The following is a 27,944-nucleotide window of genomic DNA, read 5'->3' as shown; positions in this document are numbered from 1 at the left end:
ACTGTTAAATAACGTGTTGCAATAATTAATCATCAAGTCTGCATATAGGGAACGCGGAGCAGCCGGGGCTGGTGGTCTTTGCATTTCGGTTCCCCCGACGGGTGGATATTGAATGGTCTTTTAGCGTTAGGAAAAATCACAAATGCTTCTCGTCTCAGAAATCGAAGCATAACAATCTTGCGTTTTAGCACAGATGTCGTTTTTGCCTTGTGACATGACTTTTTTGGGGAAAAACATAATCGCCCGGTGCGATTTGCAGTGAGATTAATGGACGGTGATGCGTCCAGTGAAGTGTGGCCGTTGCCCTTCATGTTACTACAACCTGATCAGCAGGTCTGGATTAACCATTCTGCAAAGTATTCCATTGCCAAGAAGACATAGCTCTCTAGAAGGCCTCTTGCTAAATGGACGGGGTGGCATCTTTGAGAATAAAGTCGTATAGAGACAGTGCAGAGTATTGGTTTTGAGTCTAAGTCTGCTTCTCATTGGTGTTGGGACTCAGCAAGAGGCTGGGGATTTCTCAGAGGACGAGGGGGATTATGGGTTTACAACTCCGGAGTCTGTGTGTTATGGGGGTGAATTGCAGGCCCATAACAAACTGGACTCTGGTGTGATGCTGGCTGAAAGGGTGTCTACACAAGTGCTTGATGCCGGACTGGACACTGGTGTGGTGCTGGGTGAACCGGACTCTGGTGTGGTGCTGCGTGAGAGTGTCTACACAAGTCCTTGATGCCAGACTGGACTCTGGTGTGGTGCTGGGTGACAAGGGTTATGGGCCCATAACATACCAGACTCTGGTTTGGTGCTGGCTGAAAAGGTGACTACACAAGTGCTTGATGCCGGACTGGACTCCAGTGTGGTGCTGGGTGACAAGGGTTATGGGCCCATAACATACCAGACTTTGATGTGGTGCTGGGTGAAAGGGTGTCTACACAAGTCCTTGATGCCAGACTGGACTACGGTGTAGTGCTGGGTGACAAGGGTTATGGGCCCATAACATACCAGACTCTGGTTTGGTGCTGGGTGAAAGGGTGTCTACACAAGTCCTTGATGCCAGACTGGACTACGGTGTAGTGCTGGGTGACAAGGGTTATGGGCCCATAACATACCAGACTCTGGTTTGGTGCTGGCGGAAAAGGTGACTACACAAGTGCTTGATGCCGGACTGGACTCCAGTGTGGTGCTGGGTGAAAAGGGTTATGGGCCCATAACAAACCGGACTCTGGTGTGGTGCTGGATGAAAGGGTGAGAGAAGTCCAGGTAGTTGAAGATGAGACAGGGGATGTTTTGGATTCCAATGTTTGTTCCTTGGCAACAGGGGAAAGGGAAACCGGTGAAAGGTCCATTTTCCTTTGGCAGGTGGGGAGTTTTCCCATGATATCAGATTAGGTCTCTGGACAGAGGGAGTGAAGGATAGATTCATTAGACTCCGCGAGAAACCCTTGAAACCCAGGTGTGTGGGGCATGATCTCATGGCTTTTGGTCGGGCTTGGGCTTAAGTTAAGTGATGTTTACTTGGTGTCTCTCAGAGCAGACAACGTTGCCGTAAAGTTTTGAAGCACATTGGAAAGCTCAGACCTATCTCTATTTTTCTTGCAAATTGTGTGTTGTGTACATTGTATCTTCTGATTTTGGGGGGTCTATTCGACTTAATAATATCGCCTTGTTGTTTTCCAGGCAAAACCCGGAAGCGACCTTTGAAGTCTACGCCGAAGTGACCTATCCGGTGGCAACAGGCACAGGTAACGGACATGGCTTCTGTGGACACATTAGAGCCCAAAACACATATTAAATATTTGCAGAGTAATGCTGCTTCCCCCACTGTACATACTTAGTGCTAGAGCTGGGTTAATGCTTCCCTCCTGATATATGTCACACTGCAACACAAATCTCTTCCAGATATTTAGCTTTTCGTTTGTTTAGACATCCCTAGGAGGATTTTGTATCGTCCTCTCACCGACTGTATCTGATACTACTGGCACTTTTATGGCCCAGTTCTTTTTAGGAGCCAACCCAGGATTTTATCAAGCATGTTGTTTTATATGATTTTATTTGTTTTATGACTTGCTTTATTGTTGATTGATTTGTGTTATTGTTGTGTTTTATATTGTCTGCTTTTCCTGGGCTTGGCCCCATGTAAGCCGCTCGAGTCCCCTTGGGGAGATGGGGTGGGGTATAAAAATAAAATTATTATTATTATTATTATTAATAATAATAATAATAATAATAATTCTATATCAAAAGAAATAAATCCCTGCAACTACAACTCCCAAATGTCAAGCTCTATTTTCCACAAACTCCACCAGTGTTCACATTTGGGCATATTGAGTATTTGTGCCAAGTTTGGTCCAGATCCATCATCGTTTGAGTCTCTGGATGTAGGTGAACTACAACTCCCAAACTCAAGGGCAATGCCCACCAAACCCTTCCAGTATTTTCTGTTGGATTTCTGTGTGTCAAGCTTGGTTCAATTCCATCATTGGTGGAGTTCAGAATGCTCTTTGATTGTAGGCGAACTATAAATCCCTGCAACTACAACTCCCAAATGTCAAGGTCTATTTTCCACAAACTTCACCAGTGTTCACATTTGGGCAGATTGAGTATTTGTGCCAAGTTCTGTCCAGATCCATCATTGTTTGGAGTCCACAGTGCTCTCTGGATGTAGGTGAACTATACATCCTAGCCACTACAATTCCCAAGGTCTATTTCCCCAAACTCCACCAGTGTTCACATTTGGGTATATTGAGTATTGGTGCCAAGTTTGGTCCAGATCCATCATTGTTTAGAGTCCACATTGCTCTCTGGATGTAGGTGAACTACAACTCCTAAACTCCTAAATACCCTTCCAGTATTTTCTGTTGGAGTTCTGTGTTCCAATTTCATCGTTGGCGGAGTTCAGAATGCTCTTTGATTGTAGGCGAACTATAAATCCCAGCAACTACAACTCCCAAATGTCAAGGTCTAGTTTCCACAAACTCCACCAGTGTTCACCAGTGTAGACTCAAGGCCCTTCCACACAGCTATATAACCCACTAGCTGTGCCCGGCCACTTGTTGCTGTGGCCAAGTCTGGTGGTCTGGGAAATAAAGTATTGAGGAATTGGTGGTAGTTAAGGTCAAGGGTAAAGGTTTTCCCCTGACATTAAGTCCATTATAAATGGGTTATATAGCTGTGTGGAAGGGCCTTGAGTCTACACTGCCATATAATCCAGTTAAAATAAGATAATCTGTCCCCTGGGCTGAGTAGGTTGCTAGGAGTCCACGTGGGCGGAGCTTAGCCTTCTAACTGGCAGCAATTGGATAAAAACAATCCTCTCCCTCTAATTAGGACTTTATTTTTCTTTTTGTTGTATGAACGTAGAGGCATGGATGAGGGGTTGTGCTGCCAAGTTTAGTGTTTCTGGGATGTGTAGTTTTGTTGTTTTGTCCTAGACTGAAATTTCATTACCCTTTTATATATATAGATTTATAATGGACTTAATGTCAGGTGAAAACCTTTACCCTTTACCTTAACTACCACCAATTCTTCAATACTTTATTTCCCATACCACCAGACTTCGCCACAGCAACACGTGGCCGGGCACAGATAGCAATAAATAAAATAAATGAAATGGAGTAGCAACGAAAATAATATTATGGTTGGAGGGTGAGGAACGGCATTAGGAAAAGGTTGAGAACCTCTGCTTTAGAGGCAGCGTTATTGATTTTCAAGCGTGTATTTTCATTGCCCTGGACGTCTTGCATCAAGCAAAGGAGCCGGTCAATCAGCGGAGAAGGCGGGCTATTATTAACGAGAGCTAATCAGCAGAGAAGGTGGGCTATTATTAACGAGAACGGCTTTCAGAGGGCCGGTTTCCGCTCTCAGATCTCGGGCGCTGGAAGCTGTTCCTTTAACTTTCAAATTTAAGACTTTTTAAAGAAGGAAAAGAGGGGAGCGAAACACCCCCGCGTTGCCCTCGGAAGCTTTGATACGAATCCCCTTTCGAACGCGTTATCACCCGGATTCTCGTAATAAATAGAATCGTCGTTATACGTGGAGACGGAAAGTATGTTGAATGCCGTGAATGAGAAAATGGGGAAAATCCGGAGGCCTTTGATTCCTCTGCCTATTTTGTTTTCTGAGAGAAAGTCAGAGAAAAAAAAACCCGAATCCCTACGATTTCCGAGACCTGTTCCGAAGGACCTTCCTTGTTAGGAGGAGGAGCGCGGAGGATTCGGGGATAAATCCGCCGCTAATGGCATAGGGGGGAAAAAAGGGAAACCTTGCATTTGTTAGTCTAAAGCAACTGATCAAAATAAGTCACCAAAGCGAGAGCGTTGGAAAGCGCTCACAAAACCCATCTCGGCGTCGGGGAGGCCTTTGTGTCGGGCGGTGCGTTGTCGGAGGAGACATCAGACGCGGCAGCCGTGGCTCCTTCGCTTTGCCACGCGGTCGCGCCGGAACAAGGCCTTTCTCTCTAAGGACCTTCTCTTTCATCTTTTTGTGCGAGGCACCGGTGAAAATCCCGCCGCTAGCGCGTTCAGAAAAGCGCTTTAGTAGAGCTTAAACCTTTCCTTTCAAAAGGAAACCAGACTCGCACATCGCGACGGGTTTAAGTTAGACACCTAAACGTGTTATCTAGCACATGGGACAGAGTCTGTTAACGGTCTATACGGACCCGGGATTAGTTAGTCAGTCAGTCTCGGAAACGGCAGTTTCAGCTCCCGCTTCTTCTTCTTCTTTTTCTTCTCTTCTTAATACAACAAAGGCATTCAAAAGAGCCGGGCCGCTCAGCCTCGCTGTGTGTTTCTCTTCTCTTCTGCTAAACATACCACTAGGTTGAAAAGGGAGAGGAATCTTCCCGGGGAAATTATTAACTCCGCGGAGGGAGTCGATCATTGTTTGAGAGAATGGGCACATTTGCATTTGAACTGGCTCCCGGTGTAGCGTTTACCCGTAATCTGGTTCCCGCTGGAAGCTGGAAAGAGTACTTGGCGGAACTAAGAACTTCCTACTTTGCGCTCTGACCTCGGCGGAGTCGCCGCTTTTATTTTCCCCGGCAGATCACAGGCGCCTCTGCCTTAAAATTATCAAAGTCCCAGCCTCCGCCGCTGGCAGGTACTGCTGCGTATGCGGGCCGGAAGAATCGCTTTCCTAGATAGAGGTAGGGCTTCCGCGAGCGCTCAGACGTTTCTTTGGATAGTTCCCGCAGTCTGTTCTATCCAATTCCTTGAAAAGGGTGATGGTGGTGGCATCCTTGAAGTCTGCTGGGATTCTCAACAACATCTGGGCCTCTTTCTGGAATGTGGCCTTCACCAGCTACTGGAGACAGAGACGACTCAGGTTTAGGACACAACATCTCCTGCTGGCTCACAGGCCCAGAAATCCCATGATCCACTTCCTCAGTGACATTAGGTGCAGGCACTATCAAGTAGGTACTGCAAGTAGCTGAACTTGTTGATCAAAAGATCGGCAGTTCGAATCCAGGGAGCGAGGTGAGCTCCTGATGTTCGCCCCAGCTTCTGTCAACTTAGCAGTTTGAAAACATGCAAATGGGAGTAGATCAATAGGTACTGCTTCGGCAGGAAAAGGTAAACAGACACTCCAAGCAATCATGCTGACCACAGGACCAGGAGGTGTCTGCAGACAACGCAGGCTCCTCGGCTAGGAAACGGAGAAGAGCGCCTCCCCCAGAGCTGGAGATGAGACCACCTCCAGAGCCGGAAATGAAAGGAGAAGCCTTTGCCTTTGCTTGTGCATTTGCGTCTCACTGTATGTCATTGTAACAAGGCATTGAATGTTTGCCTGTGTCTGTTGATATGCTGTTATCTACTCTGAGGCCACACGACCAAGAGGTGTTTATGGATAACACAGGCTCCTCGGCTTAGAAACAGAGAAGAGCGCCTCCCCAAGAGCTAGAGATGAGCACCTCCAGAGCCAGAAATGAAAGGAGAAGCCTTTGCCTTTGCCTGTGTCTTTGTGTCCTGCTGTTAGCCCTAGCTTCTGCCAACCTAGCAGTTCGAAAACATGCAAAGATAAGTAGAGCAATAGGTACCGCTCCAGTGGGAACGTAACAGCACACAGTGCAACCTTGGAGGCGTCTACGGACAACGCCGGTTCTTTGGCTTGGAGATGAGCACAGCATCCAGAGCCGGAAATGTAAGGAGAAGCCTTTGCCTTTGCCTTTGCATTTGTGTCCCGCTGTTAGCCCCAGCTTCTGCCAACCTAGCAGGTCAAAAACATGCAAATGTGAGTAGAGCAATAAGTACCGCTCTGGTGGGAAGCTAACAGCACACAATGCAACCTTGGAGGTGTCTACGGACAATGCCGGTTCTTTGGCTTAAAGATGAGCACTGCCTCCAGAGCCGGAAATGAAAGGAGAAGCCTTTGCCTTTTCTTGTGTGTTTGTGTCTCACTGTATGTCATTGTAACAAGGCATTGAATGTTTGCCTGGGTCTGTTGATATGCTGTTATCTACTCTGAGGCCACATGACCAGGAGGTGTTTATGGATAACACAGGCTCCTCGGCTTAGAAACGGAGAAGAGTGCCTTCCCAAGAGCTAGAGATGAGCACCGCCTCCAAAGCCGGAAATGTAAGGAGAAGCCTTTGCCTTTGCCTGTGTCTTTGTGTCCTGCTGTTAGCCCTAGCTTCTGCCAACCTAGCAGTTCGAAAACATGCAAAGATAAGTAGAGCAATAGGTACCGCTCCAGTGGGAACGTAACAGCACACAGTGCAACCTTGGAGGCGTCTACGGACAGCGCCGGTTCTTTGGCTTGGAGATGAGCACAGCATCCAGAGCCGGAAATGTAAGGAGAAGCCTTTGCCTTTGCCTTTGCATTTGTGTCCCGCTGTTAGCCCCAGCTTCTGCCAACCTAGCAGTTCAAAAACATGCAAATTGGAGTAGAGCAATAGGTACTGCTCCGGTGGAACGCTAACAGCACTCTATGCAACCTTGGAGGCATCTACGGATAATGCCGGTTCTTCGGCTTGAAGATGAGCACTGACCCCAGAAGTTAATGTCAAGGGGAAAACCTCCTTTTTTAGTGATAGCCTTCCATAAGTTCTCTCTAATGGATCACCCGGTGTCCCGAACAAGTAGAAGCAGAGTTCGGACGATCCCCGTCCCACCCTGTTCAGAAGTTAATGCAAAACCTAGTGTTGGAGTGAAGGCAAAGCCTAGTGTTGCTCCCAGGAAGTACAAAATAGGTTCCTGCCTATGTTTTGGATGCTTAATGTCCTTCCTGGAAGTACGTCAGAGGCGGTGGGGTTGTACAAGTAGAAGCAGAGTTTTGGACAATCCTCGTCCCGCCCCGTTCAGAAGTTAATGCAAAGCCTAGTGTTGCTCCCAGGAGGTACAAAATAAGTTCCTGCCTATGTTTTGGATGCTTAATGTCCTTCCTGGAAGTACGTCAGAGGCGGTGGGGTTGTCGTTTTGCGTGACGTCCTCGATGGACTTCCAGAAGTCAGGGCGGCCTTCTTTTGGGACTTTCCGTGCCTGAATCCCGCCTTGGTCACAGGACTTCCCCTCCCTTTCCCTTTCTGTGTCGCAAAGGGGGTGCTGGAGAAAACCTCCTTTTGTTGATTTTTATATATATTTTAAGAGAGCTTGACATCTTCATCAAGTTCACAGTGGGCTGGCTTTGTTTGCTTTCCGCTGAATGCCGGATAAGACCCTTTTTCTTTTCTCCGGCCGCCCTCTCCTCCTCCTCCGTCCCTTTCGGGGCTAAACCCACAATATGGTCATTGTCTACGGCCGGCCGAATAATTGTGGCTGCTTTTCTCCATTGTGTGTGTGTGTGTGTGTCGTACAAGCAGGAGGACCGGGAGGCTTTGGCTTTGAGCAGATTCCTGCTTAGCGTGAAAAGGGACTAATCCATGTAAATACCGGCCAGAAAGAAAGCTTTACAGAAAAAAGGGAAAGGCCGCTAAGCAGGAGGTTGGAGGTCAGCAATTTAACCTTTGGCCTAACAAATAAGAAGCATGAAAGTTCCTGAATTGGTTTACAAAGGCAAACTCCTGTGATCTGTCAGTTTTTCTTCTCTTGGAGGAGACGGGACGGGAAATCGGACAGCGCCGGACTCCTTTGTAGCGGGTTGAGGTTGTGCCCGGGAAGCTCCAAAGATTCTTAGCAGGGCAAAATTTACTTTTTATACATCATTTAGTATTCAATACAATCCACCATACAATCTATGTTGACGATCGTGCCATCACCGCCCAAGCAGCGAGCTTTGAAATGGTTAAGCCAAAGCTTTCTGAAGCTCTAGGTGCTCTTACTGCCTATTAATAATAATATTCAATACAATATACGTTGGCGATTGTGCCATCACCGCCCAAGCAGGGAGCTTTGAAATGGTAAAGCCAAAGCTTTCTGAAGCTCTAGGTGCTCTTACTGCCTATTAATAATAATATTCAATACAATCTACGCTGACGATTGTGCCATCACCGCCCAAGCAGGGAGCTTTGAAATGGTTAAGCCAAAGCTTTCTGAAGCTCTAGGTGCTCTTACTGCCTATTAATAATAATATTCAATACAATCTACCAGTCTTGGCATCTACTACTATTTTTACGCTTATACATACTTTCTATCCCTCATTTACACAAATGACCATCCACTGCCATTAGGGATAGAGAGTTTCATCTACGCTGACGATCGTGCCATCACCGCCCAAACAGGGAGTTTTTCAAATGTCTTTGTCTCCATAATTGTGTTTTTAATGTTTTATGTAGTTATAATATTTTTAATTGATTGTTGTATGTTTTAACTTGTGTTGTTGGGCTTGGTCCCCATGTGAGCCCTTTGGGGAGATGGAGGCGTGATACAAAAATATTATTATTATTATTATTATTATTATTATTATTATTATTATTATTATTATTGTGACCACTCCATTGCTTTTATTTTCATTCTTAAGACCGCCTTGAGGGTCTTGCTTTTTATTTTCCCTTCGTTTATCTCCATTATTATTTTATTATTATTTCCATTATTATTTTACCGGGGTGAAGTCAGCTGTTTTATATGTATTTTATTTTGCCTATTATTTGTTTTTGGGCTTGGCCCTGTGTAAGCAGCCCTGAGTCCCTGCGGGGAGATGGTGTCGGGATAGAAAAATATTATTATTATTTTATTATGACACAGCAAACAAGATAGATAGCTGGATTTCGTATCACAAAATCACAAGTCGAACACTTCCCAAGTGTCTAGGACTGTGTGATGTATTATTATTATTATTATTATTATTATTATTATTATTATTATTATTATTTTATTATGACACAGCAAACAAGATAGATATGCTGGATTTTGTATCACAAAATCACAAGTCGAACACTTCCCAAGTGTCTAGGACTGTGTGATGTATTATTATTATTATTATTATTATTATTATTATTATTATTATTATTATTATTATTATTTTATTATGACACAGCAAACAAGATAGATATGCTGGATTTCGTATCACAAAATCACAAGTCGAACACTTCCCAAGTGTCTAGGACTGTATTATTATTATTATTATTATTATTATTATTATTATTATGTTACAAACTTTGCTAGTTGTTCCTTTCAGTTTTTTATGTTCCTCTCTCTCTCTCTCTCTCTCTCTCTCTCTCTCTCTCTCTCTCTCTCTCTCTCTCTATATATATATATATATATATATCTTTCGTTTTGTATTATTTGTTCAAATGGATTGAGCTTACTTCCATTTTTTATTCTTTTTTGGACCCTTGTTCTAATTGTACGCAGCGGAACTTTACTTTTTTCGGGTATTTCTCGAAAGTTACGAATGCCTTTCCCTCCCTCGCTTTCCGAGGAGTCTTTTGTGTTGGGTTTTTGTTTTTTTTCCGTCCTGAAAAGGGTTCCTTTCCCATGCTTTGCCTCCCCAAACAGAATGAGGAGAGAGCCCACTTCAGCTCTCCTTGAGCATTTGGGAAAGGGAGCGCATGAAGGACTTTCCCAATCCACGAAGCCCCCTTTTTTGCAATTAAGTGCTTGTTAAACAAGGTTTTGGGACTCGCATTGAAATAACGGGAGGCAAGCAAATTGTTGTGAATAGAGAGGATGGATTTGCATGGCTTTGGGTCGCAGGGAGAAAGCTTTGGTTTTAAAGTACAGGGTTTTTAAAACTCTTGCCTCCTGCTCATTCACAAAATTTGCAAACAGTTTACAGTTTTTCTCCCCCTTGTTTGTGCTTATTTAATCACAACAGGTAATCTTGTTAACGAGTGCTAATTTCCCCCCTTCTTTTGCATGTGAAGTTAGCTGTTCCGTCTCCATTCCCTTTAATTAGAGAGTCTTTGAGATTAAAAAGAAACAATGAACTAATGGCTTTAAAGCAGGCTTTAAAGATGGACAAGGAGGACGATTGAGATGTTTAACTTCATGTGATGCGGGCATGTTCTGGTGTGGACGCATGTGTCCATCCAACCGTTGGTTGCTCATTGATATTCCTTGCGCTCGGCACCATGCATGTGGCCCAATTGAGATGCTTAACTTCATGTACTGTGGGCATGTTCTGGTCCGGACGCATGTGTCTGTCTAACCATTGGTTGCTCGTGGATATTCCTTGCTCACGACACCATCCATGTGGCCCGTTTAAGATACTTAACTTCATGTGATATGGGCTTGTTCTGGTGCGGACGCATGTGTCCGTCCAACCACTGGTTTCTTGTGGATATTCCTTGTGCTCAGCACCATCCATGTGGCCTGATTAAGATGCTTAACTTCATGTGATACGGGCATGTTCTGGTGCGGACACATGTGTCTGTCCAACCATTGGTTTCTTGTGGATATTCCTTGTGCTCAGCACCATCCATGTGGCCTGATTGAGATGCTTAACTTCATGTGATACAGGCATGTTCTGGTGCGGACACATGTGTCTGTCTAACCATTGGTTTCTTGTGGATATTCCTTGCGCTCGGCACCATCCATGTGGCCTGATTAAGATGCTTAACTTCATGTGATATGGACATGTTCTGCTGCGGGCGCATGTGTCCATCCAATTGTTGGTTGCTCGTGGATATTCCTTGCGCTCGGAACCATCCATGTGGCCCGATTAAGATGCTTAACTTCATGTGATGCAGGCATGTTCTGGTGCCGACACATGTGTCCATCCAACCGTTAGTTGCTCATGGATATTCCTTGCGCTTGGCACCATGCATGTGAACCAATTAAGATGCTTAACTTCATGTGATGCGAGAATGTTCTGGTGTGGACGCATGTGTCCGTCCAACTGTTGGTTGCTCGTTGATATTCCTTGCACACGACATCATCCATGTGGCCCGATTAAGATGCTTAACTTCATGTGATACGGGCATGTTTTGGTGCGGACACATGTGTCTGTCCAACCGTTGGTTGCTCGTGGATATTCCTTGCACTCGGCGTCATCCATGTGGCCTGATTAAGATGCTTAATTTCATGTGCTGCGGGCATGTTCTGGTGCGGACACATGTGTCCGTCCAACCGTTGGTTGCTCGTGGATATTCCTTGCGCACGACACCATCCATGTGGCCTGATTAAGATGCTTAACTTCATGTGATTCCGTCATATTCTGGTGCGGACGCATGTGTTGGTCCAACCATTGGTTGCTCCTGGATATTCCTTGCGCTCGGCACCATCCATGTGGCCCGATTAAGATGCTTAACTTCATGTGATACGGGCATGTTCTGGTGCGGACACATGTGTCTGTCCAACCGTTGGTTGCTCGTGGATATTCCTTGCACTCGGCGTCATCCATGTGGCCTGATTAAGATGCTTAATTTCATGTGCTGCGGGCATGTTCTGGTGCGGACACATGTGTCCGTCCAACCGTTGGTTGCTCGTGTATATTCCTTGCGCACGACACCATCCATGTGGCCTGATTAAGATGCTTAACTTCATGTGATTCCGTCATATTCTGGTGCGGACGTATGTGTTGGTCCAACCATTGGTTGCTCGTGTATATTCCTTGCGCTCGGCACCATCCATGTGACCCGATTAAGATGCTTAACTTCATGTGATACGGGCATGTTCTGGTGCGGACGCATGTGTCCGTCCAACCGTTGGTTGCTCGTGGATATTCCTTGCGCTCAACATCATCCATGTGGCCCGATTAAGATGCTTAACTTCATATGATGCAGGCATGTTCTGGTGCGGACACATGTGTCTATCCAACCGTTGGTTACTTGTTGATATTCCTTGAGCTCGGCACCATCCATGTGGCCTGATTGAGATGCTTAATTTCATGTGATACAGGCATGTTCTGTTGCGGACGTGTGTGTCCATCCAACCGTTGGTTTCTCGTGGATATTCCTTGCGCTCGGCACCATCCATGTGGTGCGATTAACATGCTTAACTTCAAGTGATGCCGTCATATTCTGGTGCGGACGCATGTGTCCGTCCAACCGTTGGTTGCTTGTTGATTCCTTGCGCTCGGCACCATGCATGTGACCCAATTAAGATGCTTAACCTCAAGTGATACCATCATATTCTGGTGCAGACGCATGTGTCCATCCAACCATTGGGTTTCTTGTGGATATTCCTTGCGCTCGGCACCATCCATTTGGCCTTTTTGCTCAAGGACGGAGAAGGAAGAAATACAATCCAGCGCTAGTTCAATGTCTTTCAAGCGCCGCTCTCCTTGAATGAATGGCGCGATAGTCTATAAAAAGTGCATTTAAAAGCAGCCGTGAATACCAAAGGTACCCGGTGTCACTTTCTTTTGTGATGGAGAAAGGTAATTGGAAACAGGGCTGGAGCTTTTGTGCCGTAATGGACGCAAGTTCACAGGCTGTTACAGGCAATCTATTTCGTCTTAAAGGCTCCTTCAAGGGATCCCGATGTTTTGGGTGCTGGGGTCTCCTACGGTAGGGGTGTCCAAAGTGGGTCTGGAATTGGTTCAGCGACCCATCCCAAAGAGTTCTTCCTCTTCATCCTGGAAAGAAGGGACTATTTGGGTGCCATAAAGAGGGTCTGGTCCTGGGCCCCATCCTGTTCAACGTCTTCAAGAATGACTTGGGTGATCTGATCACGTTTGCAGATGGGACCAAGTTGTGAGGGAGAGCTTATACTCCAGAGGACAGAATCAGGATGGAAAATGACCTCAAGAGATGATACTTCGGCTTGGTAGATGCAGGGAATGCTGTGGATGTAGTGTAGCTTGATTTCATAACAGATGATACTTCGGCTTGGTAGATGCAGGGAATGCTGTGGATGAAATGTATCTTGATTTCATAACAGATTATACTTTGGTTTCGTAGATGTAGGGAATGCTGTGGATGTAGTGTATCTTGATTTCATAACAGATGATACTTTGGTTTGGTAGATGCAGGGAATGCTTTGGATGTAGTCTATCTTGAATTCAGGACGGCCTTTGACAAAGTCCCCCGTGACCTTCTTGCAAGGAAACTCATCCAAAGTGGGCTAGGCAAGGCTACTATTCAATGGATCTGGAACTGGTTCAGCAACTGAACCCAAAGGGTGCTTCTTCTCCCCAATGGTTCCTCTTCTTCATCCTGGAAAGACATGACGAGTGGAGTGCTTTGAACAGGGTTATGGGACCGGTTCTGTTCAGGATCTTTATGAATGACTTAAATCAGTGTTTCCCAAAGTGGGCGCTACTGCTCCCTGGTGGGCACTGCAGAGATCCAGGGGGGCGGTGATGGCACCTATTAGGACATGGGGCGGGGCCTCTTCCCAAGTGCCAGAGACAGGGCTGAGCCACTGAGGCTCCTGTTAGGACACAGGGGGCGGAGCTAGAGGAGTGGGCGGGGCTTCTTCCCAAGAGCCCAAGACAGGGCTGAGAATCTATACCTCTCCTGAGGCGCTTGTTGGGACACAGGGGGCGGAGCTAGGGAAGGGGGCGGGCCTCTTCCCAAGGGCTCGAGACAGGGCTGAGCCTCTATATTTGTCCTGAGAGGCTTAGGACTAAAGGGCTAGGGGTGGGGGGTGGGGCCTCTTCCCAAGAGCCCGAGACAGGGCTGAGCCTCTATATCTCTCCTGAGAGGCCTTTTAGGACTAAAGGGCGGGGCTAGGGCTGGGGGCGGGGCCTCTTCCCAAGAGCCCGAGACAGGGCTGAGCCTCTATATCTCTCCTGAGAAGCCTTTTAGGACTAAAGGGCGGGGCTAGGGCTGGGGGCGGGGCCTCTTCCCAAGAGCGCGAGACAGGGCTGAGCCTCTATATCTCTCCTGAGAGGCCTTTTAGGACTAAAGGGCGGGGCTAGGGCTGGGGGCGGGGCCTCTTCCCAAGAGCGCGAGACAGGGCTGAGCCTCTATATCTCTCCTGAGAGGCCTTTTAGGACTAAAGGGCGGGGCTAGGGCTGGGGGCGGGGCCTCTTCCCAAGAGCCCGAGACAGGGCTGAGCCTCTATATCTCTCCTGAGAAGCCTTTTAGGACTAAAGGGCGGGGCTAGGGCTGGGGGCGGGGCCTCTTCCCAAGAGCCCGAGACAGGGCTGAGCCTCTATATCTCTCCTGAGAGGCCTTTTAGGACTAAAGGGCGGGGCTAGGGCTGGGGGCGGGGCCTCTTCCCAAGGGCATGAGTCAGGGCTGAGCCTCTATAACTCTCCTGAGAGGCCTTTTAGGACTTTTAGGGGTGGGGCCTCTTCCCAAGAGTGCAAGAAAGGGATGAGCCTCTGTATACCTCCCCTGAGACCCTTGTTAGAACACGGGGGCAGGGTATAGAGGCCCCGCCCCCTCCTCTAGCCCCGCCCCCTGTGTCCTGGCAGGCGTCGCAGGACAGGGATAGAAGCTCAGCCCTGCCTCAGAGCTCGTAACTCCGCAAGGCATGATTGCCAATACGAGCATCCGCACTCACGGTAACCTTCCTTCTTCTTCTCACAATCACCCCATAAACCTCTTTGGTTAAAGCAGACCGCTGCAAAGAAATAAAAGTGGAGTTGGGGTGGGGGGGAGAAAGGGAAGATTTCCCCAACTATTTTCACATGTGAGAGCAAATACCCAGTTAAAGACTACCCACGGGGCACTCCGCACCGCTCCCGGCCCTCTCCATTAAGCATGAAAGGAAGACGTCTCGTTTCAAACAATACTTTAGGGTAAGATTTCCTAATTGGCAACAGCTGAGTGATCTATGCTTCGGAGCCGCTTGCGCATGGCAAACGGGATGGCGGGATATTCCTCCAGCAAGTTATCAATCGGGGCGGGCATTTCTATGCCTAAAAGATGTGCTGCTGATGTAGTAATTCACGCGGCCGTACCTAGAGTCCACCTCCAGTCGCCTGGAGCAAGGACACCAAATTTTTTCCTATGCCGTTAGGACAGGCATTTGGGATTTATAGTTCACCTACAATCAAAGAGCATTCTGAACACCACCAATGATGGAATTGATCCAAACCTGGCACACAGAACCCCATGATCCACAGAAAATAGTGGAAGGTTTGGTGGGCACTGACCTTGAGTTTGGGAGTTGTAGTTCACCTATATCTAGAGAGCACTGTGGACTCTGGACCAAACTTGGCATGAATACTCAATATGATCCAAACCTGGCACATAGAACCCCCATGACCCGCAGAAAATACCGGAGGGATTTGGGAGGAATTGACCGTGATTTAAGGGAGATGTAGTTCACCTACTTCTGGAGAGTGCTGTGAATTAATATGTGTTTTCTGATGGTCTTTGGCGACCCCTCTGACCTCCCCTTGTGACCACCCCAGGGGTCCCGACCCCCAGGTTAAGAAACGCTGGTTTAATCCATTGCGCCATCGCGGATACTAAGTCACTACGATGGCGGTGTGTATCCACGTGCCACGGTAAACATTGTACTGGGTTGGAGTTGTTGACGATCTATTGTAATGTTTACATTTTAATTGATACATTAATTTTAAAACATCTATATATATAAAAGAGTGATGGCATCACGGCGACCCACAAAACAGCAAAACTACAGGCCCCCCAACCTCGAAATTTGACAACACAACCCATCATCCACGCCTCTAGGTTGATACAACAAAAAGAAAAGAAAAATAAAGTCCTAATTAGAGAGAGAGGAATAATTGCTTTTATCCAACTGCTGCCAGTTAGAAGGCTAAGCTCCTCCAACTTGGTCTCCTAGCAACCCAATAAAAAATAATAAAAACACTAAAAAATTGATACAATAAAATACTATAATAACAGAAAATAACTAAAAATAATACAAGAAAATAATAAAATATTATAAATAAAAATATAACTTACAATAAAATTAATTTAAAAATGCAAATAACGTCAAATAAAAATTACACAACAATTTTTAACCAATACCACCACCACTTTGCCACATCAACGCGTGGCTGGGCACAGCTAGATATATATATATACTAGCTTTGCCCGGCCACGTGTTGCTGTGGCTTATGGGAATCCTTTGTTGGCCAGGTGGAATAGCAGTGAATAGCCTTGCAGCCTCAAAGCCTGGCCGGTTTCTGGAGTAGCTGGAGCTTTTTGTTGTATGAACGTAGAGGCATGGATGAGGGGTTGTGCTGCCAAGTTTAGTGTTTCTGAGATGTGTAGTCTTGTTGTTTTGTCCTAGGCCGAAATTTCATTACCCTTTTATATATATAGATATTGTAATCGGAAATCCTTTTATCATTGAGTTCGGGATAGGATTTCTTTCTTCGATTTGACCGGCAATTGGAGGAAAATATCTCAAGATGCGCCTTGGTCTTGTTTATTCCCAACTTTCGCAAAAACGGAATGACCTCATTGCGGTTTTCGCTGTAATTACCATGTTTAAACTTCTGTGCATATTTTTTTAAAACATCCTTTAGAAGGAAAAAAAAAAGGGAAATTAATGAGAAGAGACAAAGAGACATCAAAGAGCCTCTCCCTCTGATTGTAGCGTTAGAACTCCCTGCCTGGAAATAGGTTACATTTCTTCTGTTTTGCCGTCGAATCCTCATTAACTTTACATTTTAATGATGTCCAGAGCCAACCGTGCCGTGACGGTAGAGAGATGGCTTAAAGGGAAGCTGAAAGGACACCTCTTTCACGTCGGCGGCTTTGCTGGAAAGTCGCTTTTGCCTCGGCCGAGATTTGAAATGGCAACCCGTTTGAATCTGTGTACAGCCGTTTATTGATTTCCGCCATCTCTCATCCTCGTTTTAACATAAATTGTAATGTTTTGTGGGTCTTTAGCTATTTGGAGAGGCGGCGACGGGAATGAGATTCATTGACTGTTTACAATTTGTTGTGACAAAGGATGACAAACGTTTCATCCACATATTGTGGTTCTCCATCCACATCACGTCCGCGAATGCATTGTTGAGTTATTGTGCTTCCTTTTCATGGTTTAGAAGTGGTTGGCGTGCTTAAATAGAGGGTGATGTGCTGTTGACTTGGATTTGTTTAGTAAGTGTTCTTTAGATCCGTATTTCTCAGACTCTCTGATAATAATATACTTTATTTATATTCCGCTCTAACTCCCCGAGGGAGCTCAGAGAGTATTACAAGGTACATATATGGCAAACATTCAGTGCCGTTATACAATTGACAATGAAGTCAGACAGTACACAAACAGAGGCAAGGCTTCCCTCTTTTTTCATCTCTGTGTTTGACTCAAACAGAGGCAAGGCTTCCCTCTTTTTCCATCTCTGTGTTTTACTCAAACAGAGGCAAGGCTTCCCTCTTTTTCCATCTCTGTCTTTGACTCAAACAGAGGCAAGGCTGCCCTCTTTTTCCATCTCCATGTTTGACTCAAACAGAGGCAAGGCTTCCCTCTTTTTCCATCTCCATTTTTGACTCAAACAGAGACAAGGCTTCCCTCTTTTTCCATCTCTGTGTTTTACTCAAACAGAGGCAAGGCTTCCCTCTTTTTTCATCTCTGTGTTTGACTCAAACAGAGGCAAGGCTTCCCTCTTTTTCCATCTCCATTTTTGACTCAAACAGAGACAAGGCTTCCCTCTTTTTCCATCTCTGTCTTTGACTCAAACAGAGGCAAGGCTTCCCTCTTTTTCCATCTCTGTCTTTGACTCAAACAGAGACAAGGCTTCCCTCTTTTTCCATCTCTGTGTTTTACTCAAACAGAGGCAAGGCTTCCCTCTTTTTTCATCTCTGTGTTTGACTCAAACAGAGGCAAGGCTTCCCTCTTTTTCCATCTCCATTTTTGACTCAAACAGAGACAAGGCTTCCCTCTTTTTCCATCTCTGTCTTTGACTCAAACAGAGGCAAGGCTTCCCTCTTTTTCCATCTCTGTCTTTGACTCAAACAGAGGCAAGGCTTCCCTCTTTTTCCATCTCTGTCTTTGACTCAAACAGAGGCAAGGCTTCCCTCTTTTTCCCTGCCAAAGCAGTACCTTTTTATCTACTCACATCGATGTTTTCAAACTGCTAGGTAAGCAGAAGCTAGGGCTGATGGTGGGAGCTCACCCTAACCCGCAGACGATCATGCCATCACTGCTCAAGCAGAGAGCAGGCAGCTATTAAAATAAAGAAGCAGTTTGTGGATGACTCGAGCGGATAAAGGTAGATAGAAGGTGACCTTGGGCAAGTCACACTGTCTCAGCCCAAGATGAAGGCAATGGCAAAAACTCCACTGGATTAAACTACGGGGAGGCGTCACCGCAACTCAGAGTTGGCCTGAACGGACACAAAGGGAGCAAAACAACAACGTCTGGTTGCTAGACTCCTTCGCCGTCCTCGTTCTTGTGCTCATTTTCCCGTTCTTTCGCTCGGTGATTCGCCCTCCGCCCCTCCTGTTTGGGCCCGTTTTGTTCCGTATTGGAAATGCTTTAGAGGATATATATGTATATCATTCCACTTTGGAGAGCAAGATGTGTAGCCCGAAATAATGATGAGGTCTACTTGAAAGCGGAGGAAAAAGAATGTGTTGTTTCCTGGCTTCCCTGGCATGCAATTAGCACCAAAGAAACAACAAGGAATGTGTGTCTCGGAGACGCATTTGCGGAGTGCGCCGGACTGGCCGTTTCCACCGGCTCTGGGCTAATGATGCTTCGCAGAGGCAACATTCTCGCCATTCATGCGCCTGGGCTCCCTTTTCGGACCACGCTTCCCGCTTTCTCTTTCCCGTGGTGCATACCACTTGTATCCAAAGGTTTTGTTTGGTTTAGTTCTTCTTTTAGTTCTGTTCTGTTTTGCATTGTCCTCCCTATTTCAGATGCATCTGATTCAGATATATCCCAAGCTATTGATTTCTAATTAATGTTGCCTGGGCGACATATATGTTGGCAAAACTGGCATTTTTAAAAATTATAATTTTTTGAGAGGTGGTTTATTTTGACAGCGCCATTCCTATCTCATGATGAAGTCCGTCGGTCAGGTTGAGAGTGTTGGAAAGTGTCGGGCTGCCTGGGAACCTTGATCTCGCGCCAAAGTATTTAAACAATTCATTGTTTTGGCTTCCTTGTTCCCAACTGCGCCTCAAATCCTTTGCTAATTAATCCTGTTTGTAGACTCGATCATAAGGCCCGAACTTCTTCCATCTGAGAGCTCCACTAGGCTGTAAAAGAGTCCTAGAAGATGTAAAGAACCTGCAAATCTTAGCTTTACAGCCAGCATGTTGCAGATGTAAAGGCAATGAACCATTGCATTTGAATCTGCAGGTGATGGCACGATCGTCTGCATAGAGCAGTGATGGCCAACCTATGACACGCGTGTACACGCCTAGCCATTTTTGCTGACACGCTGCCACTTGCAAATTGATTGGATGACTAATGTCTTTTGTGGCCAAATTTGGTGTGATTTGGTCCAGTGGTTTTGTTGTTTACTCCATGGGAATTATGCACATCACACACACACACACACACACACACACACACACACATATCTATATATATAAAAGAGTAATGGCATCAGGGCAGCGGACAAAACAACAAAACTACAGGCCCCCCAACCTCGAAATTTGACAACACAACCCATCATCCACGCCTCTAGGTTGATACAACAAAAAGAAAAGAAAAATAAAGTCCTAATTAGAGGGAAAGGAATAATTGTTTTCATCCAATTGCTGCCAGTTAGAGGGCTAATCTCTGCCCACTTGGTCTCCTAGCAACCAACTCAGCCCCAGGGGACAGGCAGATTTAGGCCTCACTTAGGCCTCTTCCACAGATTATCTAATTTGCACTGGATTATATGGCAGTGTAGACTCAAGGCCCTTCCACACAGCTATATAATCCATTTAGAATCTTATATTATCTGCTTTGAACTGGATTATCCGGACTCCACACTGCCATATAATCCACTTCAGTGTGCATTTTATCCAGCTGTGCCCGGCCACGCGTTGCTGTGGCGAAGTCTGGTGGTATGGGAAATAAAGTATTGAGGAATTGGTGGTAGTTAAGGTCAAAGGTAAAGGTTTTCCCCTGACATTAAGTCCATTATAAATGGGTTATATAGCTGTGTGGAAGGGCCTTGAGTCTACACTGCCATATAATCCAGTTAAAATTAGAAAATCTGTATCTTATAGGCAGTGTGGAAGAGGCCTAAGTGAGGCCTAACTCTGCCTGTCCCCTGGGTTGCTAGGAGACCAAGTGGGCGGAGTGTAGCCTTCTAACTGGCAGCAATTGGATAAAAACAATTATTCCTTTCCCTCTAATTAGGACTTTATTTTTCTTTCCTTTTTGTTGTATGAACGTAGAGGCATGGATGAGGGGTTGTGCTGCCAAGTTTAGTGTTTCTGGGATGTGTAGTTTTGTTGTTTTGTCGTAGGCTGAAATTTCATGACCCTTTTATATATATAGATCTTTAAAATATATGATTTATTCCTTTTCTTCGTGGACGTGGGGGTGTCTTATTACGTTTGCGCGACACACCTACGCCCTTCCGACGTCGCAACACACCGCTTGGAAACCCCGCTCTAAAACCCTGCTGAGCCCGAGGAGCGTCTTCCTAATCTGCATTCTCTCCATGATCCTTCTTGGCTGGTGTTCCGCCTCCAATTGCCCTCCTCAAGCTGCTTCCTGGTTGTTCTCCTTCTCAAAAATCTGTCAGTCCTGTTGGTTGGTTGTGCGCAAGATGGCAAATACGTCCAGCATGTGTTGGACGGTTCTGTTGGCGGCGAAGGAGTAGCAGCTTCTAAGTGACGTTGTCGGATTCAATTACTTCTTTTTCTCCTCCTCCTCCTCGTCTTCCTCCCCTTTTCCTTTCTGAGAGGTGAACGCCGCTTCCTGGATTTGATCAATGCCATTAAATATTGATTGCGAAGTGAGAACATGCATCCAGGCAGGTGTTCGGTGGCTCCTGCGGTGCTGAGAGAGTCGGCGCGACTTTTGCCCAGATTACCTTCGGAGAAGGAGCCCAACAAAGTGCGGAAATCGCCGGCTGGTAGGATGCATGCTGTTCTTCCGAGAAGAATCTCAAACTCTTTACACTCCTTAAGTACCGGCTTCGCTCTGTTTGCGTTTAATATGGAATTGCGTGCGTTTGGAGACCTCCTTGATTCTAGAAGGCAGGGTGTGTGCACGAGATTGCACCATGCGCAATTGTACAGGGCAGACTGGTGTTGCGGGTATGGCGTTTCATTGACCAACAGTCCGCACCATGGATGCACTCATGCAAACCTCGAAACTTGTATATGTATTAGGGTTGGGCTTTCGGGGTAAACTTTGACCCGTTTCGTGTCCCAGCTTTCGGTGGGGGCCTCCTGAAATCAGGAGGGCAGATATCTTTCACTCCGAGGTGCCAAAAGATCTGTTTTCTATCATCTTATTATGGGGGAAGCACTTCCCAAGCCCCTCTTCCCATCATTTTAGGCATTTACGCTTTTTTATTCTAGAGGAGTGGCGCTCAGCTGCAGGCAGGCTCGCGCTTTAAGGAGCTTTCTAACCTGTTTCTACTCTAGAGGAGGCGCTTGGCTGCAGTCAAGCATCCACTATGGGCCTGCACACCACACACACACTCTTTTAAGGCAAGGAGAGGGCAAGTTCTGCCTTTTTTTACTCTAGAGGAGGCGCTCGGCTGCAGGCAAGCGCTAATACTGGGCCTGCATGCCACACACACACACTCTCAAGGCAAGGAGGCAAGTTCTGACTTCCTTACTCTAGAGGAGGTGCTCTGCTGCAGGCAGACATCTGTACTAGACCTGCACGCCACACACACACTCTCTCCAGGCAAGGAGGGGGCAAGTTCTGCCTTTCTTACTCTAGAGGAGGCGCTTGGCTGCAGGCCGGCACCCATACCGGGCCTGCATGCCACATACACACTCTCTCAAGTCAAAGTGGGAGAAAGTTCTACCTTTCTTACTCTAGAGGAGGTGCTCGGCTGCAGGCAGGTGCCCATACTGGGCCTGCATGCCACATACACACTCTCTCAAGTCAAAATGGGAGCAAGTTCTGCCTTTCTTACTCTAGAGGAGGCGCTCGGCTCCAGGCAGACACCCGTACTAGGCCTGCATGCCACATACACATACTCTCAAGGCAAGGAGGGGGAAAGTTCTGCCTTTCTTATTCTAGAGGAGGCGCTCGGCTGCAGGCAGGCATGGAAGCTGGGCCTCCATACTACACATGCATTCTGTCTTTCCGAGGCATGGAGCATCACGTGTTCACGAAAACAGAGGGGATCTGATGATCGGCTGAAAGAATGTATGAATTAAAGGAAAATGGGTTCTGTGCACAACTCTGATATGTATCTATATACACTGTGTGTCTGGGTAAAGAAATGGATGTCTTGAATCTTGGTAGATTCGCACCCGTCTCCCTTGGCGCCTTCCTTCCCTCTCTTCCTCTCTCCCTCTCCCAAACCTGCCCAAATGCCTGGCTTGAGAAGATCTTTCCGAGCTTTGCGGCTGATGAAAACACGCCGTTGTGTTCCTGCCGGTGGGGCCACTTCAGAGTTCGCCCCCTTTCCGAGATCATTAATGAGTCCGCAAAAGAACACTGGCGGGGCCCAGAGCAGCTCCGTGGAGCACCCCGCTGCTTTCTTCTCTCCATTGAGAAAACCGGGCATTTATTCTTCCCCTTTGTTTCCGTATCTTTTCACCAGTGGCTGATCCCTGAAAAGACTCCTTTCTTATCCCGTGCCTTCCTACTTAGCTTCCCGAGAGTCTTGAGCAAAGGTTTTTTTTATTTTGCCAGGGTTCTCCTACGAATCCACGCAGGCCACGAACTGTCCTGAACCATATGGTGGTTGCTCTCGCGGGAGGGGACCCATCGTTTTTGCAAGTTCCTTTTCCGTTGGAGGGATGTGGTTTCCACTTCTTCTGGATCTGTCCTTTGGGATGTATCCTTAGCAAATACGTGGTGTTTGAGTGGCCAACGAGGACTTTGGGAGACATGCCGCTTCACCATCCACTTGTGACACCCGAGCCCTTGATGGTAGTACTTCCTCATTCTTTTCCACACACCATTGGCAGTGGCGCAGGCGGGAAAGCAAGCCAGCTGCAACCAGCTGCGGTGAATCACTCTGACCAGGAGGTCATGAGTTCGAGGCCCGCTCGGAGCCTATGTTTGTCTTGTCTTTGTTCTATGTTAAAAGGCATTGAATGTTTGCCTATATGTGTAATGTAATCCACCCTGAGTCCCCTTCGGGGTGAGAAAGAAGGGCGGAATATAAATGCTGTAAGACTTTTAAGACTTTTATGGTGTCGTAAATTAGTCTCCCTGCATAAAGCAATACCTAAATTTCCTACTTGACAGATTCAACTGTGTTTTGGGCTGCTTAGGTCAACAGCGAGCTGGGCTATTAAATGGTCGGGAGCTCAATCCGACTTCTCGTTCAGTAGTGATTTATTGCCGCTGGCTACTAACCAGCTCGGTCCTTATTAAGAGTCACCTTACAGTTGCCATACATCTCAACCTTAGGGGCACACGTAACAACCTCACAATGGAGGTACCCACTTGTGAGAATCACAGAATTGTCGTCAGCCGCCGACAGAATTGTAACCGATTCCTCTGCTTACCTGGATTTGAGATTCCGACACCCCAACTATGTCACAATAAATATTATCTACCGCTTTAGTCTTGGGTACATCTGCCACACCGGAGGAAACGAGCAACGCATGTACGCAGCAGCTGCTTCCAGGAGGAGATCTCCCTCGTCTCGAAAAGAGCAGCGATCGTTTTGAGAGACAAATCTTGTCCGTAAAAGACATGAGTCAAGCAACAGCCAGCAATGCGTTCCATTTGTGATGGGTTTCCATCCAGCATCTCCTCGCGAGCAGATGGCAAACGGGGAACGCGAGTCATTGTTAGCAAATTCTGAATGTCTTGCTGGAGCCGTCAGCAAATCTCTCATCATCGTCGCCGTCGCTTTCTATCAGTCTCCAAATCCAAATTTGAGTTTGAAGGCCAACGCTGATCTGAAAATACCAGTCGGAAATCCAGGATCGCTCCGTTATTTACTAATGTGCTTCTCCAGTCAAGCCAAGATGGTTATTCCCACAGACATTGGTCCTCGTGCTTGGAGATTTTCCCCTCTCTTTTGGAACCTGAGAGTAGCTCAGACCCAGTTCTGTACTATTAAGAAATTGAGTTATTTTTGTAAATAAACCTGAAGATTGAGCTCTGCATCTTTCCCTCCCAAGCTCTAAACTCTTTTCTGTCCAGAACACTTCACGTGCTGCTTGCTGTGAGCTGAATGCGCAACTATAAGTATCCTGTTTGTATTTTTGGATGCTCTGCTGTATTTTTAGCAGTTTTCCCTAACACAGCTGTCACTCATTCTTTACTATTAAGACACAGAGTTATTATTTTTGTAAATAAACCTGAAGATTGAGCTTTGCATCTTTGTCTCCGAAGCTCTAATTTCTTTTCCGGCCACAACACTTTACGTGCTGCTTGCTGTGAGCTGAATGCTTAACTATAAGTATCCTGTTTTTAGCAGTTTTCCCTAACACAACTAAGTAACTCATTCTTTACTATTAAGACATGGAATTATTATTTTTGTAAATAAACCTGAAGATTGAGCTCTGCATCTTTCCATCCCAAGCTCTAATTTAATTTCCGGCCACAACATTTCACGTGCTGCTTGCTGTGAGCTGAATGCGCAACTATAAGTATCCTATTAGTATTTTTGGATGCTCTGCTGTATTTTTAGCAGTTTCCCCTAACACAACTAAGTCACTCATTCTTTACTATTAAAACAGTTGCTCAGAGCAACCAAAGTCAGAAAGTTTTCTGCTATCCGTCAAAGGATAATGGAGTTGTGCGTGGAAGAAGATGTCCCGAATGCCACATCCCCGGGCGCTATGGGGTTGTGCCCGATAATGATATTAATTATGAGAATCGTCATAGTCATTAATCTTCAAAAATGTCAGATAAGGAAGTCGGCCGGGGGCTGTTGGACCATTAGAGACGAAGGAGCAAAGCCGTTGTGGAAAGCGCATAGGGAAAATTCGGGGAAATCCAATTAATTCTTTGAATACCAAAGATATGGGGACAGGGCCATCTTTTAGCCGCTGGGTGCGAGGGCGTCTGCAGAACGAAGTCAAATAAAGGTGATGAGGTAACAAAGTTGTGGGGCCGATTGAAGACTCGTGAGTCGCAAATCGACAACACAACGAGTCTGCAAGGAATTTGAATGCAAAATTGTTAACCAATTGTTTTCAATGCTTTTTGGTGGCAATTACTTCGGCTAGAACAGGCATGGGCCAACTTGGGCCCTCCCTCCAGGTGTTTTGGACTTCAACTCCTACAATTCCTAACAGCCTCAGGCTCCTTCCTTTCCCCCCTCAGCCGCTTAAGTGTGTTGGAATTCTACTCCAGACTGCCCAAGTCTGCAGTCCTCAATGAGGAGTAGCTTAGAATGTAGTTATTAGTTTTTGTAAATAAGCCTTTTGTAATCTTCAAGCTTGGAATCTGCTGGTTTGCTTCCTAAGCTCTGAATTCTTTCCAGCCACATGACACTTCACGCTCTGCTTGCTGTGAGCTGAATGCTCAACTATAAGTATCTTGTTTCTGCATATTTTGGATGCTCTACTATTTGGGGTAGTTTTCCCCACTAACACCCAGAAGTTTGTTATTAGTTTTTGTAAATAAGCCTGTGAATTCTTTACAGCCACATGACACTTCACGCTCTGCTTGCTGTGAGCTGAATGCTCAACTATAAATATCTTGTTTCTGCATATTTTGGATGCTCTGCTATTTGGGGTAGTTTTCCCCACTAACACCCAGAAGTTCGTTATTATTCTTTGTAAATAAGCCTTTTGTAATTTTCAAGCTTGAACTCTTCTGGTTTGCTTCCTAAGCTCTGAATTCTTTACAGCCACATGACACTTCACGCTCTGATTGCTGTGAGCTGAATGCCCAAATATAAGTATCCTGTTTTGCATATTTTGGATGCTCTGCTATTTGGGGTAGTTTTCCCCACGAACACCCAGAAGTTAGTTTTTTTTTTTTTTTGTAAATAAGCCTTTTGTAATCTTCAAGCTTGAACTCTTCATGTTTTCTTCCTAAGCTGTGAATTCTTTACAGCCACATGACACTTCACGCTCTGCTTGCTGTGAGCTGAATGCTCAACTATAAGTATCTTGTTTCTGCATATTTTGGATGCTCTGCTATTTGAGGTAGTTTTCCCCACTAACACCCAGAAGTTAGTTATTATTTTTTGTTAACAAGCCTTTTGTAATCTTCAAGCTTGAACTCTTCATGCTTGCTTCCTAAGCTGTGAATTCTTTACAGCCACACGACACTTTACGTTCTGCTTGCTGTGAGCTGAATGCTCAACTATAAGTATCTTGTTTCTGTATATTTTGGATGCTCTGCTATTTGGGGTAGTTTTCCTCCCCAACACCCAGAAATTCCTAACACTGTTATAGAAAGATCTGGAGTGTCTAGTGGAATGGGCTTTTGATGTATATATGTTTGTAAGTTAGTTATATTGGTGGATTTTAAAAGCATCAGAATTTAAAAAGTTAGTTTAGAATCTAGTTATTATTTTTTGTAAATAAGCCTTTTGTAATCTTCAAGCTTGAACTCTTCATGGTTGCTTCCTAAGCTGTGAATTCTTTACAGCCACATGACACTTTACATTCTGCTTGCTGTGAGCTGAATGCTCAACTGTAAGTATCTTGTTTCTGCATATTTTGGATGCTCTGCTAGTTGGGGTAGTTTTCCCCACGAACACCCAGAATTTCGGTATTATTCTTTGTAAATAAGCCTTTTGTAATCTTCAAACTTGAACTCTTCATGTTTTCTTCCTAAGCTCTGAATTCTTTACAGCCACATGAGACTTCATGCTCTGCTTGCTGTGAGCTGAATGCTCAACTATAAGTATCTTGTTTCTGCATGTTTTGGATGCTCTGCTATTTGGGGTAGTTTTCCTCCCCAACACCCAGAAATTCCTAACACTTATAGAAAAGAACCGGAGTGTCTAGTGGAACGAGCTTTTGATGTATGTATGTTCGTAAGTTAGTTATATTAGTAGATTTAAAAAAGCATTTTCCGAGTTACTTTTTGGCGCCTATGCCCTGTTTTCGAAACATTGAGGGCTGTAAAGGAAAGGAGGGGGAGAAGACAATGCAAAAGTAAATCCAACCCCCACAACAGTAGATTATTCTACAACAGCTGATGCGTTTAGCACTTGTGGATTTCCTTAATTGGGGACTGTACTACTTTCCGAGCAGCTCCGGGGAGCGAAGACAATAGGTCAGTGCCGACTCTTTCGACTCTTTATGCATAACTCGCTGGAGGCACGTCGGGTTGCGGCGGAGTAGGAATCTCTCCTCGAAAGGGAGCTCAAAAGGTGGGTTGTGCTTTTCCTCGTTCTCTTTAGGCTCTTGTGTTTGCGCCAGTCCCGTCCATGTGCATCCGCATTCCCAGCACACGATGCGACTTGGAAATATGCTCGAGCGCCGGGCTGCAAAGTGTGCCGTCTTAGCGTTGGTTCTCAAAGTCCGGCTTCACGCTATGTCTGATGGAATGTAGGAAAAATAAGTAATTGCACGTTAAGTTCAGCTCTGGAAGTGTTTGCTTTCACTCCGTCTTCCTTCTCTTTAGCCGTAAGCGTTCCCTCGGTAGAATTGGCGTCCAGCTTGCAGTGATTTCCAAAACGTTTGGAAGGAAATCAGAGTTTTGTTTTGTTTCGGCAAGTCCTAGAATGTGCCTCATGTC

General features: G+C 45.9%; 1 protein-coding gene across 11 annotated transcripts in view; it reads left to right on the top strand.

Moving 5' to 3' along the window:
• Nucleotides 1-27,944, top strand: part of dennd1a (DENN domain containing 1A) — a 203,359-nt gene that overhangs the window by 12,757 nt on the left and 162,658 nt on the right. For all 11 annotated transcript variants that reach the window (XM_062959488.1, XM_062959482.1, XM_062959484.1 and 8 more), the window contains exon 2: nt 1,678-1,742. In XM_062959488.1, coding sequence (XP_062815558.1) covers nt 1,678-1,742 — 65 coding nt within the window. The remainder of the gene's footprint in view (nt 1-1,677; nt 1,743-27,944) is intronic.

Source organism: Anolis carolinensis, unplaced genomic scaffold, assembly GCF_035594765.1.
Source record: "Anolis carolinensis isolate JA03-04 unplaced genomic scaffold, rAnoCar3.1.pri scaffold_7, whole genome shotgun sequence".
Lineage (NCBI taxonomy): Eukaryota > Metazoa > Chordata > Lepidosauria > Squamata > Dactyloidae > Anolis > Anolis carolinensis.
The sequence above is the reverse complement of the archived record's forward strand: the minus strand, read 5'-3'. Positions and strand labels throughout refer to the sequence as shown.